This window comes from Telopea speciosissima, chromosome 10 (assembly GCF_018873765.1).
Source record: "Telopea speciosissima isolate NSW1024214 ecotype Mountain lineage chromosome 10, Tspe_v1, whole genome shotgun sequence".
Classification (NCBI taxonomy): domain Eukaryota; kingdom Viridiplantae; phylum Streptophyta; class Magnoliopsida; order Proteales; family Proteaceae; genus Telopea; species Telopea speciosissima.
In genome coordinates this window covers 39977956-39994623 of record NC_057925.1, presented here as the reverse complement: position 1 = coordinate 39994623, position 16668 = coordinate 39977956, and the positions used below count along the sequence as shown (strand labels likewise).

General features: G+C 40.4%; 1 protein-coding gene across 1 annotated transcript in view; it reads right to left on the bottom strand.

Moving 5' to 3' along the window:
* Positions 1–1258: 1258 nt before the first annotated feature.
* LOC122643144 (tryptophan synthase beta chain 1) overlaps positions 1259–16668 on the bottom strand; it is a 61952-nt gene continuing 46542 nt past the window's right edge. Inside the window, exon 5 of the mRNA XM_043836787.1 lies at positions 1259–1515. Within this exon, the coding sequence (XP_043692722.1) occupies positions 1340–1515 (176 nt within the window). The 3' untranslated portion in view covers positions 1259–1339. The remainder of the gene's footprint in view (positions 1516–16668) is intronic.

Here is a 16668-nt window from a genome sequence, read left to right as displayed (position 1 = left end):
ATTAGTAATTTAGGTTATATTAGGTTGGATGGTATTTGGATTTAATTAATTATTTGAGAACATTAATATGGTAATCGTATTATTTTTTTATTATTGGATAAAGTGTCTTGTACTTTTAAATTTAAGGTTTAATAATTGACAGAGACTCAAAGTAACCAAACAGTTTTTCAGATAGATTCTAGATGAATCCAACTGACTTACTCAAGGTAATCAAATAGTTTTTCAGATAGAATCTGGGTGAATCCAACTAACAAACTTAGGGTAACCAAACAATTTTTCATGAAGATTCCTGTCACAAAATCATGAAAATCAAACAGTTTATTTTCTAGAATAACGAATCCACTGATGGTAACTCAGTGGATGACCATCCAGAATCGATGGCGGCTCCAACAGATTTACACAACCAGACACACCTTAGAATTCCTCAATCCCATTCCCCAATGAAGTTTTGTAAACTTGACTACTGGTGTTGGTTTGGTTGGTTACATGACAAAAATCTAGACTAGTATCCAGCGCCCATTGAGATCCTAATGGAGATTTGCTTTCCCTCCCCTTCTTGGAGCATTAGCAAGATATATCTGCACCAATCAAAACTCAAGAAGCTGATGGATTTTGGCTTTGATAACATGAATTGAATTCACTTGGGGGAGTATTTGGGATTGAAGTGAAGGCTGTGGTAACTCGCTTGAACAAAGAGGATATTGCAATAGCGGTCATGGGATTGGGTTTCCTGTTTTTCTCAAGAGTATCAAAACAGGTGAGGTCTTTTATCTATCAAACCCACAACTCTGACTAGATTTAGAAATAGCAAGCAGAACCTCAGAGTGTTTAGACAAAATAGATTTGAAGCTCTGGAAAGTCAACCTCCATGTTGCAGAAAAACCCTGACAGAAGCATATCAGGGATGGCTCCAGATTTTAGACATGTTCAACCAGATCATCCTGATAAGCTACACAGGCTAAAAATCTATGTAGGCTCTGGAAAGTCAACCTCCATGTTGCAGAAAAACCCTGATAGAAGCATATCAGGCACGGCTCCAGATTTTAGACTTGTTCAACCAGATCATCCTGATAAGCTTATACACAGGCTAAAATTCTATGTAGTCATTATCGCTTTTAAAAAAAAATGTTATTATGTAGTCAATAATCAGCTATCCCAGAACGTATGTATATGTCAGGGTAAATATTAGACCCTGCAACATCTAAAAACAGAATTATAATCATAGAATAGTAAAAATGTTCTACATATAAAAATTCTTTTGTAACAAGGAGGAAACCCTTCCTGTCAGTAGATACAAAATTTGGATCAAATCGAAGAGAAGTGCATAGCGACAACCTCCCTAGAGCTCCAAGTGTTTAATGGCTGTTTGAACGTCCTTGTCACCTCTGCCACTGCAGTTCAGCACGACCTTGGTTCCATTTGGCAGCATGGGGCATAGTCTCTCCAAATAAGCCAATGCATGAGATGTCTCCAAAGCTGGTATTATGCCCTCTAGTCGAGATAATCTCTGGAAAGCTGCATTTGTGCAACAAGTGTAATAAATACGAAAAGCCCAAGACAATAAATATGCTTACTGACAAACACACAGACTCTTTTTACACATGCACAGAGTCTAAAATCAAAGCCCAACAGGAAAGGAAACTCACCTGTTGTATGGCAAGCCCTCATTAACAAAAGAGCTGCCTAAGGTCCTGGTGTAATGAAGCCTAGAGAACATAATGTAATTCTAATTTTTCCATGTTTATTCACTGCTTCCAGCATTAGCCAGTTGTCAAAAAGGATTCTGTAAGTCTTTATTTATTCAACCCACACCCATAATGCCATATATCCAGGTCATAGCTCGTGGCTTGCCAACATAAGCAGCAACTCACATGAGTCTAACATCTTTACAAATTCACGAGACAAAATTGCAAACCACAAAAGGAGGACACAGTAAAAAAAGCGAGTGTCAGTTTTTAAAGGATCCCGGTGAGATGGTAAACAATGCTATGTCAGAATTTAATCCAGCTATTACTACATTATACAGAAGAGGATGGAAAACCTCCTCTTTATGGTCCAGGCCCTCAATTCCCTGCATCTCACGCTCCAAAAGTTTACTGAGGCTGAACCAAGAGACTTGAGGTCATTGCATCATAACACCACCAGAAGTTTAGCTAGAAATTAGTTATGAAACAATTATCCTTTAAGCAATTTCCATCAGTAGTGAAGTACGGACAACAGATAGGGATCTTAATCCTGCTGAGGAAAAGTCATTTTATTGGTATCGGGATTAGGGATTAGCGCTAGTTACTAGTGCTAACCCCGATAGCTAGTAAGTCTTTTAGTTGTCTTTTTATTCTTCTTGTTTTCCCCTTATGTTTAGTTAGGGTTATTTCATTATAAATAATAAGTGTTAAATGGAGGAGGATCATATTGATCGACTCCAATTCTCCCGAGTTGACTCTTTTCTCTCCCTCTTTTCTTCAATCTTCATTCTCATTATCAGTTACATGGTACCAGAGCAAGATCCTTAAGTGTTGCTACATACTCACTCAGGATTCATTGTTCATATTTCTTCTTTGATTTAAATTAATATTGATTGAATCAATACAGTTCAAGTTTGCAGTTTCCCTAAATTTTTCGGCTTGAAGGAGGCAAGCACCCTATGCTACTATTTGGTTTCGTTTAGAGACTAGTTCATGAGGAACTAGGTTTTTTTATTATTATTATTATGGTGGTTACTGGTTTATGGAGTGAAGGTTGAAGTCAAATTTCAGAAGTTTCAGGATTTTTTACAGGATCAGCTTTTTCAGGGGTTCTTCACAGAATCGGTTTTGGTTCTTTTGTGGCTTCCTTTGCACTCCAATCTATATTATAATTTCTGGTTCTAGTTGCTTAGTTGCAGATGGGTGATACAAAGAATGTTGTGACTGCGGCGGTATCTTCATCCTCTAATCGAATTACTAAGAAGAAATTAGAAGGAGCTGCGAATTTTCAGCAATAGAAGATTGTTTAATTGGTGTTGACAGGCTGCGACCAACAAGATCACTTGACGAAGACAAAACCTGATGATGATACATCGTGGGACACTATTGATGCACGAATTTTGGGGTAGACGTTAAATTCTATGCAGAACTAGATTGTTGATCTGTGGTAACCATAGTTCAAACTCTCGTTTCGTTTCGGTCGAAATTTTGAATATTTCAAGTATTTCGGTCGAGTCGAAATGAAATGCAACATCGAATTGAAAAAATGCAATATTCAGAAATTTCGGTGAAATTTTGGAAATTTTGGACATCTCGTTTCGGAAATTTCGGTCTAAAAAATGCACTATTTTGTCAAAATTTTGATTATTTTGGCATTTTACACCCACAAATGGCCAAGCAAAACTCATGCAAAAAATACAATATTTCGACGAAATTTTGGTATCTCGGAAATTTCGGTCTAGCCGAAATGGCCTTCCGAAACGAAATATAATACTATGCTGGTAACATATGTTGATACTGTGAAGGAGTTGTGGGAATATGTGACTTTTTGTATTTTGGACAAAACAATCTGTCCCGTATTTATGAGCTGTCACAGGAGTTCTATCGGGTCGATAGAAAGGGTCGCACTTTGACCCAATATTTTGCTGATTTTAAGAGGATGTTTGAAGAGTTAAATCCTCTACTTCCGATCAGTTCTGATGTGAAGCAGATGCAAAACCAGTGGGAGCAACTTGCAGTTATGGGTTTTTTGGGTGGCCTTGGCAAAGAGTACAACTTTGTTCGCTCTCAGATTCTTGGGAGTGATAAGGTAGCCTCTATTGCAAATACCTTCTCACATGTTCTACGAGTATCTCGTGAGAATTATCATGATTATAGTACACCGGTTGATAGTTCAGCCCTTGCTTCTTATATCCCTAACCGTGGGGCTGGTGGTGGGAATGGTAGTGGTGATGGTAATCGTGCTCGTGGGGCTGGTAGTGGTTCTAATAAGGCACCAACTTCTGGTTATTCTGGTACACAAGCTATTTCTACTACTCCGGTTTCTATTAAAACCTGTCATCATTGTGGACGACCAAGTCATATCAAACATTTTTGTTGGAAACTTCATGGCAAACCATCTCAACCATAGTTTGCCAGTTGCTAGTATTGAGCCTGCAGCTACATCATCTCCACACTTCCACAGTCTGAGAATAAGAATGTGATGATGTCTGATGAGGATTATGCACGATATACCCAATTTCACAATTCTCAGTCTTCTCAGCCTCTCACTGCTACTTTTGTTCAAACAAGTAATGCCACTGCATGTTTTTCGTCTACTACCCGTCCTTGGATCATCAATTCAAGTGCGTTAGATCACATGTCTGGTGTTTCAGGTATATTTACCTCCTTTAATTCGTCGTCATCTAGTGTCACCTTAGCTGACAGTTCATTAGCAAAGGTTCATGGCACAGGCACTATTCGTCCCACCTCTTCGTTGTCTTTGTCTTCTGTGCTTTATTTACCATATTTTCCTTTCAACCTTTTATCTATCAACAAGCTTACCAAAGCATACAATTGTTCCATAACCTTTTCCCAAAAATGGAGGGGTATCGCCCCTAGTTTCGCCAGGCCACAAAACCGAGTTCTGCCAAGATCTTGTATTTTTACCCGTCTTAACTAGGTGGTGGGTTTTGATGTCCATATGACCAAGATAGGTCCTGAAACTTGACATCCACCCTATTTTAGGCCTTCTAAACACAATAAAAACATTAGTTTATACAAATTCAAACCCAAAATAGTACTTTGACTTCGGACCCTAAGTTGGTAGTCTACGGCGTACGTGAGGTCTACCCTAGGCTATTCCACACGATATTTAAAAGCAGATTAATAATTCCGCCTCCTTCAATCCATAGATCTGTAGACATTGTATTACATATAATAACTATATAGTCAACAAACAAGTATTGATCATGTTTTATAAAAAAATTTGTTTTTAGAAGTAATTTTTACCTAAAAATGTTCTTGAGATGCAATGCAACTCCCTCTCTTGATGTTGAAGCTTCAATGTTGAATCTACAAGCTTAATCTTCAATTAGAGGTAAGATTTGCCAAAAAGAAAAGCACTAACTATGTGTTTTCCTTTCACAACAGATTGAGAGAGGCGAGACAGAGCAAGATTTCAAGTTTGGGGTCGAAATCTCGTCAAGAGGGTGTATTTATGTTAAAGTTGGTTCGAGTTGAACCAAGACTAAGATAACTCACAAGATCTCAACGAGATACCAAGATCTCGACCGAAATATTGTTCTCGTCTCGAGTCCAGTCCTAGCGAAACCGAGATATTATCAAGATCTCGGTTTATTCAATAGCTTTCCAATCTAGCTCACATGTTTCCAACAATATTCACCGGACCATCCCTAATTGACAACGAGTAAGGAGGAACCCTCCCGGGAACCTCAGCCCAAAATCTCAAAGGGCTATGGTAGTACGCCCTCAGGACTATAGGCCACCAAGATGTGGCGGTACCAATGCCGATTAAACTTCGAATTCAAAGGAAGAGGAGGACACTTGGTGAGATCTCATCGAGATCTTGTACCATGTTCACTCCTAATCCAAACTCTTCCTTTGATGTTTCTGAGTTGGATGATGATCTTCCTATATATATTGTTCAAACTTTAGTTCTGCATGTTGTTTATGCTCCACCACTGCCGCCTCCTCTTCCAAAGGCAGCCATTCACACTGTTTATGATCGTCGTCCTCTTCCAAATGTTGCCCCCCCCCTCTTCAACGGTGTCTGCCTCACCTTCGTTGCTAGCTGATCCTGAGATAAGTATTCCTCCTTCTAACATTGATATTCCTATTGCTTTTTGTAAGGGTGTTCGGAGTTGTACCAACATCCCCTTTTGAATTTTGTATTCTGTTGTAGCTTGTCATCTTCATTTCATTCATTTTTGTCTACTGTTGAGAGTTATCATATTTTTAAGTCTGTTGTAGAGGCATTATCTAGTCCTGGTTGACAAGCGGCTATGACTGAGGAATTGTTGGCTTTGGAGGAGAATCGTACTTGCGATCCAGTGCCTTTATCTGCAGGTAAATTTGCTATTGGTTGTCGATGGGTGTTTGTGGTTATGGTGAACCCTAATGGTTCTTTGGCTTGTTTGAAGGCTAGACTTGTGGTGAACGGTTATGCCCAAGTATATGACATTGATTATTTATACACTTTTTCACCTATGTCTAAACTTGCATTTGTTTATATTTTGATTTCTCTTGCTGCCTCTCACCATTGGTCTTTATATGGATGTTAAAAATGCATTTAATGTAGTCCTAGATTGGTAGGAGACCAACTAGGAGCCAGTACACCAGGATCTGATATGAACTGGTAGTCCAATTGGGGCAGAATATGGTTTTAGGTCAAAATTAGGGTTAAGGTTTGAGGTGTTGGTTATGCTAGGCAGGTGTAGGGAAGTCTATCAGTATTGATCCAGTGATGTTTTGATGAGCGGAAGTGTGAGAAGTCAAAGAACAGCAAATTAGGGTTTCAAGTTTTTGAAAAGATGGAAGTGAGGGGATCTAGGGTTTAGAGATGGAATTAGGGCAGGGGGTTAAAGTCGAGTTCTCCATACGTAGGGAGAGTCTCACTCGGCTAGGGTATGGTGGTCTAATGATGGCTGGATGTAGCTGGGCAGGATTTTAAGGTTTCGGGTTTAATGAAGGTTAAGAGAAATTAGGGTTTTTAATGGTGGGATGGGACAGAAGCCAAGGTCGAGTAGAAGAGGTACTGTGAGGATGCTGTGGTTCAAAATTGGATGAATTCTGATGGTGGGTTATGGCTGTGACTGAATTAGGTTTAGGGAATTGAAGAAAATAAAAGGGGAAAGTTAGGGTTGGGCTGTAGAGGGTTTAGAAGAAGTAGGGGGATGGGGATGCTGTCACACTTACTTGCAGTAGCAGGGAGTAATCGGCAGCAACTTGTAATGGCAGTAGCTTGAAAAAAAAATGGATCTTGGAATTTGAACTTGAAACTAGAACTTGAAGAGAACCACTCGGGCTTCACACCATAGAGTGTCGATTGGATCAAACTCCAATCCCACTAACGAACCACCCGGGCTTCACACCGCAAGCAAGGTTTAAAATCTCGTTTTGTTTCGGCGTTTTGGTCTAACCGAAATTTAGTTGAAATATGGTATTTTTTCTGAGTTTAGCTTGGCCATTGTGGGTGTAAAATGCCAAAATGACCGAGATTTCCGAAATTTCAGCAAAGCAAGATGACCAAAATTACCGAGATTTCCGAAACGAGATGACCGAAAATTTTGAATTATTGCATTTTTTCAATTCGATGTTGCATTTCATTTTGACTCGACCGAAATACTCGAAATATTTTAAATTTTGACCGAAACGAAATGAGATTTTGAACTATGACCATAAGGTGTCGATTGGATCACACACCAATCCCACCTTGCTTTGATCATACACAAAACATATCTTCAGTAGAAGAACAGTTGCAGTAGCTTGCAAGAGAGAAATTTTATAAACAGTGAGGTAAAAAGGAGCCCCACGGTTTGCCTTTATTTATAATGGCCAAAGGCCTAAATTCCTATGCAGCCTAGGAATAATAAATCCCAGGCTGAGTCTAAATACAAAACACTCCCTCTAAAATTCGTGTAGAGGCGTGGACCCTAAAATATGACTTAAGTTAAAAAGTATCTATCCTAAGAGAATATTCTAAAATCACTCAAATTGGACCAGTGGTTTAAAACACAAAAACATGAAAATAAACTAAGTACAGGGCTAATCCCGTATGCAACTTATGTACCCATATTTTAGGCCCAATAAAGTGGCCTATTACATAGAAAACCTAAGGGATCAAAGGCCCAACATGCCCAGAACCCAACCCTAGACTTATTTCTAGAAAAAGAAGCCCAATTTGGTGATAAACCTGCATCAATGTTCCTCCATGGTGATCTCCATGAGGAAGTTTGTATGGAGCAACCTCCGGGTTTTGTTGCTTAGGGGGAGTCTAGTATGGTGTGCAAACTCAAGAAGTCTTTGTATGGGCTGAAGCAGTCCCCTCGAGCGTGGTTTGGCCGATTCACTAAAGTTATTCTAGAGTTTGGCTGACCAGGTATAGCAGTGACCATTCAGTGTTTTATCGGCAATCTAGTGCAGGGAGAATATTTCTTATAGTGCATGTTGATGATATTGTGATTACAGGAGATGAATCTACAGGAATTGAGAGTTTGAAACTACACTTGCAGCAAAAGTTTCAAACTAAAGATTTGGGCAAGTCGAAATATTTTTGGGGAGTTGAGGTGGCTCAGTCAAGGAAAGGCATTTCACTTTCACAGCAAAAGTATGTTCTTGATTTACTTTCAGAGACAGGAATGTTAGGATCCAAACCTTCAGATACTCCAATGGATCCTAATGTGAAACTTACAGTTGATGGTGGAGATGCTCTAGATTTGGTGGGGGTTCAGTTAAAAGAGGGAAGAAATTTGAGAAGGGAATATCAGAGTTACAAGGGAGAGGGTAAATCGTATAAGAAGAAGGGGGGAGGGGAGAAGAAGATCATTAGATCGCACAATCAGTCAAGCCACGTAGGCACTCATAAACACTTCAGTATTCCATTCTTCAAATCTGTCTTTCTCGGTTACTAGCTGGTATTTTAAAGAGGAAAATAAAAAGACTCCAAAGACTCCTAACATAACTCTAAAAGTAAAATAGAACTTGACTCTATCTTGGACTTCAAAAATAAAATCCTGACTCTAACTCTACCACAACTCCATCAACAACAATAAAATAACTTATAAAATAAATCAATGGACCCAAGTACAAGATATACCATAAAGTAAAATATCCTACTGAACCAAAACTCATAATGGACCGGTTCATCTCCATCTGGGTTCCCAAACGGGTTTGGGTTGGTCCAAGGTTGTGCACCTGCATCAAGATGATCCTGAGAAGTATTGAAGGTTAGTTGGAAATTGAACTATTTGACTATGACTCGATCTGATATTGCTTTTCCGGTCAATGTTGTGAGTTAGTTTTTGTCCTCACCTCGCACGTTTCATTGGGATGCAGTTATTCAAAAAGGCTCTAGGACGAGGTTTACTATATTCAAATCATGGACATGAAAGAATTAAGGAGTTCTCAGATGCCGATTGGGCTGGATCCCCTATTGAGTATTGACAGAAGATCCACTACGGGCTATTGTATTTTTGTTGAAGGGAATCTTGTGTTGTGGAAGAGCAAGAAACAGAGTGTAGTGGCGAGATCTAGTGCAAAATCCGAGTATCGGGCCATGGCACATGTCACATGCGAGCTGATGTGGGTAAAAAAGTTATTAGTTGAACTCAGATTTAAGGATCCGTCTCCCATGCAATTGTGGTATGATGACCAAGCAGTGGTTCACATTGCATCAAATCCTATGTTCAAGAGAGGACAAAACACATTCAGGTCAATTTCCATTTTGTTCGAGAGAAGCTACAAGAAGGGACTATTTCTATAGGCCATGTCAAAATAGGGGAACAGCTTGCAGATGTGTGTTCACTAAATCCTTCGGGTATGGAAGAATTGATTATATTTGTAATAAGCTAGGCTTGATTGATATATATGCTCTAGCTTGAGGGGGTGTTATCGGAATTAGGGATTAGTGCTAGTTACTAGCGCTAATCCCGATAGCTAGTAGATCGTTTTAGTAGTCGTTCTTATTCTTTTTATTTTTCCTGTTTTGCCCTTAAGTTTAGTTAGGGTTATTTCATTATAAATAATAAGCGTTAACTGAAGGAGGATCCTATTGATCGACTCCCATTCTCTTGGAGTTGACTGTTTTCTCTCCCTCTTTTCTTTGGTCTTCATTCTCATTTTTGTTTATAGAGATGACCTGCTAAAAACAGATTATGTATGTGGTTTCTTTGAAGGAGAGAAGACACATTGTGCAAACATTTTTACGAAGATGGACAAAGTAAATATTTCTAGCTATATGTTCAAGGGTTGCATTGCAGTTTTTACAGTTAGAAAATAACAACATTCCAATTTTCAAGCAACAAAGTAAAAGCTACAAAAATGATTAGGATTGTGAATTACTTGGTTGACCTCGGCTCATTCATCTACTCCACCCACTTAAGTCGAGCCTGTTAGAGTTGTTAGAATATTTTGTATAAGGGTAGTTCTGTCATTGTCTTGTTATAAGACATGACTAAGTTGTATTTTTTCCTTTCTTTTCTTATTTCCATTTACCTCCCTAGGGAGGTCTGTGTAATTCATAGAAGGTTATTAATGAAGTTAATATGTGTGTTGACAGATATTCTCAACACACAATCGATTCTCTCAACCTCTTCTTCTTCTTCCTCTCTTCTCTTCTCTCCTCCTTGCTGTAAATCTCTTCTCTCTTACTAAAATCGATCCATCCTAAAGTTCTAACTTGGTATCAGAGCCGAGTCCTCTAGTTTGAGAGTCGACCAAGCTCGGTTGTCTTTTCTTTCACCTCTCTTTGGAACCCTAAGAGGATAAAGGGTTTCACTAGAGGTTGTACTATGTGAAGCAATACTCATGCTACATTCTTTGGAGGTCTGCTCCTCAAACCAAGCTACAATGGAGGGAATCTAGAAGCTGTTGAAGGAGATTAAAGCCCTAGAAGCAACCCAGAAATTTCCACCAGCCCTTCCTTCTCAGTTCTGGTTCTGGTTTCGTTTCTGCTTGGTTTGCTATGACACCAAGCCTATTTGGATCGCCCAAGGGTCCCTTTTAAGTCCCCAAGAGCTCGGTTGATAAAGGGGACAGTTAGAGAGCATAGCTTTCTTCTATGCTGCTGCACAGATATCGTTAGCTGTTTTTTTTCTTCTCGGTTAGAAGTTTTTGGATGTTATGTGGTGAGTGGCTGCTGTGAGTTGTGGAGTTACACTACTTAAGTGACTTTGATTGTTATGGAATGAAGTTGGGATGCACATGAAGTGTTTGATTTAGCTTTTTATTAAGGATTTATCCTCGGTTTTTGCTTCTGTGACTGCTTGGAAAGTGTATTGCTCTTTGTTTGCTTGACTCCTTACTTGTGTTTCGGTAGAGTTTACTCCCCATTTGTGCAAGAAACTATTCTGATTTGTTGGATATTGTGGTACCATGTCAACTATGTCTGGGAATGATTCTGAGGTTAGTGGACCAATTTCGGCTAGTGGTCTCCCCACTACCTTTGATAACCTCAACACCCAAATCTCTGTTGTGAAGTTGGACAATACCAACTACTTGGACTGCTTTTGTTCTGTGAAGATGTCCCTAAGAAGTAGGGGGAAATTAGGGTATATTACTGGCTCTATTAAGGAGCCTGCTACTATTGATCCAGGATATTTGAAATGGGAGACTGAGAACTCCACAGTTATGACTTGGTGTTCTCCATGAAACATGAGATAAGTAGGAGATTTATGGACAAGGAGATTGCAAAGGATATGTGGGATAGTGTCGCCCGGACCTTTGATCGAGTTGGTAACTATGCGAAGGTGTAACAAATCCAATAAAAGGTCACCAATATGAAGCAGGGTGATGGGAGAATCTCTGATACTACAACACTATTATTAGCCTGTGGCAGGAATATGAGCACTATAGGTACCTTCGACTGTCTTACTCTGAACATGAAATTAAGGTCTACAAAAACCACGAAGTCAAAAGGATCCAGAGTATGAGCCCATTCGTCTGCAGATTTTAGGGAGGTCTCCCTTCATATCCTTGGATGAAGTGTGTAGTTATTTGCAAAGCGAGGAAACCAGGAGAGCAACCAGGGATATTGCACCATCAATGGAGCGGTCTGCTCTTGTTTCTAGTTCCCACCGAGACTGGAAAAGTGGGGGAAAGGCCAAGGGCCAACTCGTGGAGATCACCGTGAAAGATTTAAATGTGATCACTATGGAAAATTGGGGCAAACTAAGGACAGGTGTTGGGATCTTCATGGGCAGCCCCCTAGTATGCGTGATGCATCATTAGGTGCCCGTGGTGGTAGGGGAGGAGGAGCTAGGGCCCACTTTGTAACATCCGAGACTGAGACATCGGGGTCTTAGCCTACTCCTGACTCTCTTTCCCAAGATGATATTGTAGCTTTCCGCCGGTTGTTGTCACATCTTGGTCAGTCCTCTACTAGTTCTACCCTTGAGGGGTCAACTACTTCTGCCTCAGCTTTGCAGGTCTCTTCTGCACCCTCTACTGCTCCTACTTGGATCATTGACTCAGCCTCCGACCATATGACTGGTATGTCACAGTATTATGATTCCTATTCCATTTGCTCTGTGGCCGGGACAAGGTAATGGTTGCTGATGGTTCCCTTTCTTCTGTCTCTGATAAGGGTGATGTGAGGGTCACTCCTATTTCTCTTAGTCTATTCTTCATGTCCCTGATTTTGCTACTAACCTACTATCAGTGAGTCATCTAACCAAATCCTTAAATTGTCGTGTCATTTTCTTTCCTTCCTATTGTCTTTTTCAGGATTTGGAGACAAAAATGGCTATTGGCAGTGGGACTGAGAAAGGAGGACTTCATCTTCTTGAACCACAGTTACCTAGTTCATCTACTGTTGCAGCTTATGTTTGTGGTCGGAGTGACCGTAGTAATTTGGAGTCTGTAATGCTTTGGCATCAACGTTTGGGTCATCCCTCTTTTTTTTATGAGGAGACAGTTACCCCATTTGTTTACTTCTTTTCCTTCTTATGTTTTCAATGTGAATCATGTATATTTGCTAAACATTGTCGAACATCTTATCCTTATCATGGTAATAGATCTACTGTACAGTTTTCTCTTATTCATTTTGATATTTGAGGGCCTTCTCCCACTACTTCCTTGTCTGGATTCCGTTATTTTGTTTCGTTTGTTGATGACTATTCTAGGTCTACTTGGACTGTTTTGTTGAAACAAAAAAGTAATGTTTCTTATGCTTTTAAAATTTTTTATCAATTTTTCAGTACTCAGTTTGGTACTCGAATTCAAATTGTTAGGTCTGATAAGGGGGGCGGGGGTGAGTACATGTATGGGGGGCTCCAACAGTTCTTTACTGATAATGGCATCATCCATCAACTGGCATGTGTTGATACCACCCAACAAAATAGGGTGGCTAAAAGAAAAAACCGCCACTTGTTGGAAATCACCAGGAGTCTTATCTTTGATATGCATGTGCCTAAAACTCTTTCGTCTGATGCACTTCTTACTGCTGCCTTTCTTATTAACCGGATGCCATCTCCACTCCTTGGCTCCAAATCTCCCTTAGCACTTCTTTCTCCTCAATCCTCAGTCTTTTCTTTGCCTCCAAAAGTGTTTGGTTGTGTTTGTTATGTTCATGTCAACAAATCAGCCCGCACCAAGCTTGACCCCAGAGCCCTCAAGTGCATCTTCTTAGGCTACTCTGATTCAACAAAAGGGTATAAGTGCTATCACCCTCCTCCCTGAAGGCGACTTCTTTCAAAAGATGTCACCTTCTTTGAGTCTATTTCCTTTTTTTTTCTTCTCCTCAGCATCCTCTTCAAGGGGAGAGCATTACTAGAAGTGAATAGGATGCTGATGTCACTCCTTTTTTGTCTCCCTTGCCTACCTCCACTTCCCCATTCCTATTTGATATTGGAAAATACAAAGCGGTAGATGTTGTTCATATTGATGCTAGTGGTGGTGATGATGCTAGCAGGGAAAAAGAGCACAAGGAAAAAAAGTTGCTTGTATTCAGAAGAGGTGAATGCTTAAAGGGAAAAGGAAAGCAGCCCTGCCAAAAGTCCTCTTTGGATCCACATCCTCAGCCTCATCCTCCCCAGTCAGGTAACACTCCTTTTGAATTAGATCTTCCCATTACTATAAGAAAGGGGAAGAGAACCTGTACTAATCCCATAACCCAGTTTGTCTCTTATGACTCTATATCTCTTATAGATATTGTCTTCTCCACTGCCCTTGAGTCTTCTTCCATTCCCAAGAATGTCATAGAGGCCTTATCTAATGTGAATGCAAGCAATGTCTGAGGAAATGGTAGCTCTGGAGAAGAATAGTACTTGGTGTTATACCTGCACCCAAAGTACACCTTAATTCTTCGGGCCACGTCGAACTTTCATTGGTAGATGTTGCGGCGCTGCCAACGGTCAACACCTATGACTTTGGGTTGTGACAGTCAAGGAGATAACTGGAATAAAAGGGTGGAATTTCGATGTGATGGGTGATGTGACCGCGTGAAGGTGAGCATTTAATCCTTAAATATCATGTGTACGTGCTCCCTTCGTAACCCTCGAAAGGTGGACCAAAGCCCGGAGTTTGTTACCTTGGGTTTACCCTATTTCTGCAGGACTGGACCCTGAGTTGGACCCACGGGGGTGAGTCCACACTTGCCATAAGATTTATTGTAGGTAAGTGTCGTGGGCCCCACTATCTCTTTTGTAACTTAGTGATTGGGTCTTAAAATATCTTAGGGACCCACTAGAGACTAATTGAGGGTTTTGGAGTTTTGTGGATTAGTCTCATGATCCACTCAGTAAGCCTCTAATGTTAATCTATCCACTCACCTATTCACTAAGCACCCACTAACTAGCCATTACACTTGGGGTTATGACCATTAAGTGGTCATAACTCATCTAACCTAGCAATCCGTGGATGTGAGGGAGAAAGGAAAAGAAAGGAAAACGAGAAAGGAAAGAAGAAAGAAGAAAAGGGAGAAGAAGAAGAAAGGAAGGAAAGAGAAGGAAGGAAATTGGAAGAACCCTAGGGCTTGTGCAGCTCTCCCCTAGGAGTGTTTGTCTTGGTTGAGGTAGGTCCTTAAATTTATCTCTCTCTCTCTCTCTCTCTCTCTCTCTCTCTCTCTCTTCTTTAATTTCTTTTTGGGTTTGTAGATGAAGCCATTTAGGTTGGGGGTTTTAATCCTAGGGTTCCATTTGGAACCTAAGGATGCTTTTGGGTTAGTATCCTCCCTATTTAGAGGCTTAAAGCTAGCCTTGAGTCTATTCTCTTCCCTTTTCTGGATTTTAATTCTTGGATCTAGGGTTCTTGGTGGAGAAACCCTAGATTTGGGGTTTTGATGAAATTACCTTTTGAACCCAACAACCCTATGATAAGGGTAGGGTATTATGACCCTAGGTGGCTTATAGACCTTTTCCCCTAGTCCTTGTGGGCTGAAACCCAAGAGAAATCGAGTTTGGGAGCTTGCATGTGGTGAATTTCGGATTCAGCTGGACCCTGTGGTGGACTCAGGCCAGGATCCACCTAAGAGTCCAGTCTTGGGTTTTAGAGTATTTTGCCCGGGGTGGACCCAGGCACTGTGCCTCCACTCAAGAGTCCACCTAAACTCTATTGTGTTACCTTTAAGCCTAGACTTCGAGACCCCTCCTACCTTACCTATCTCGCTTTGTCACGCTTCTATAGGCACCATTACTCTTACAGTGAGGCTTATCATACGTTGATCGACAATGAACCCTAATAAACGAATCACGAACTAATAGGTGAGTGGGTGTGGATTTGACTTAATTTGGGAGTGTTTTGCATTATATTATGCTTGTATGCCATTTCTCATGCATACTCATTCTTGGATTATTATAATTATGTTTGTGAAAATTGCGAATGTATGCGTTATGAATATGGTTGTTAATGTCTTCATCATGTTTATAATTGGCCTGTCATGCACCGTGTCATACTGGTACCCAAGTGATAGATGGTATGGGACGTTGATGCACCCGGAACACCTCTCGATACGATAGTATCATATTGCATCATATGGTTAGTGCTATTATATGGTTTGTCATGCGCCGTGTCGTGCTGGTACCCGGGTACTAGATGGTATGGGACGTTGATGCACCCGGAATACCTCTCGACACGATAGTTCATATAGAATGGTTAGGATTACGTTCCCCTTACTACGACCCTTACCAACAGGGGTTTAGGTATTGGGTATCCAAGGCTCCCTGTGTGCCTGAGGAGTGATACGAGGCCAAGTCAAGGATGATCATTGGTTATCGGGGTTTGCCTCTGGGTAGCGAGTGGCTTCTACCGGCGCGAGCCCTAAGGTAACAATTGAGGTTGCATCGTGGTGATAAGATAAGTGATCCATGATGTTTCCCGAGTTGTTGTAGTAGCAAGAACCTAGTAACTTAGACATGTTTGCTAGGTGGCTAATATTGTTAATTAATTCATGCATCATGGATTATGTGTTATTGTTTGCATGTTCCCCATCCCCTTACTGGGCTCAATGGAGCTTACCCCTCTTTGCACAACGTTTTTAGATGTGTTACAAGTGATGTTTTAGTGGAAATCTCTGTGGCTCTTTCTCTTAGATATGTTTTGCTCGATGTTGTTGACGTACAATCGGTGACTTATATCTATGATATTGATTAGATCATGATGATTGTGCCAATGGGGCACTTGGATCGAGACACTTATTTCTTTATTCCTTTTAAGTTTCATCATTTGTATAGTATAAACTCTCTAAAAATTACTGTTGTTCTTAGTTTTATTTAACCTCTTGAGAAATGATGTAATATATTATTTGTCTATCACATAGACTTTTGAACGCTTTTATTATTGCAAACGCTTCCATTCTTTTGCATCTACATTTACTTTTATTGTAAATGTATTTCTTCCCGCACTCTGATGTACATATGAGTTGTATGGAGTTGACTGTGATTCGAGCCACTGCATCGAGATCCTGGCAGTGTGGGGTGACACGTGTCATCCTAATTATACCCCTTTTACTGTATTTTATCCGTTTTTGGGATGGGGGCTTGGACACAGG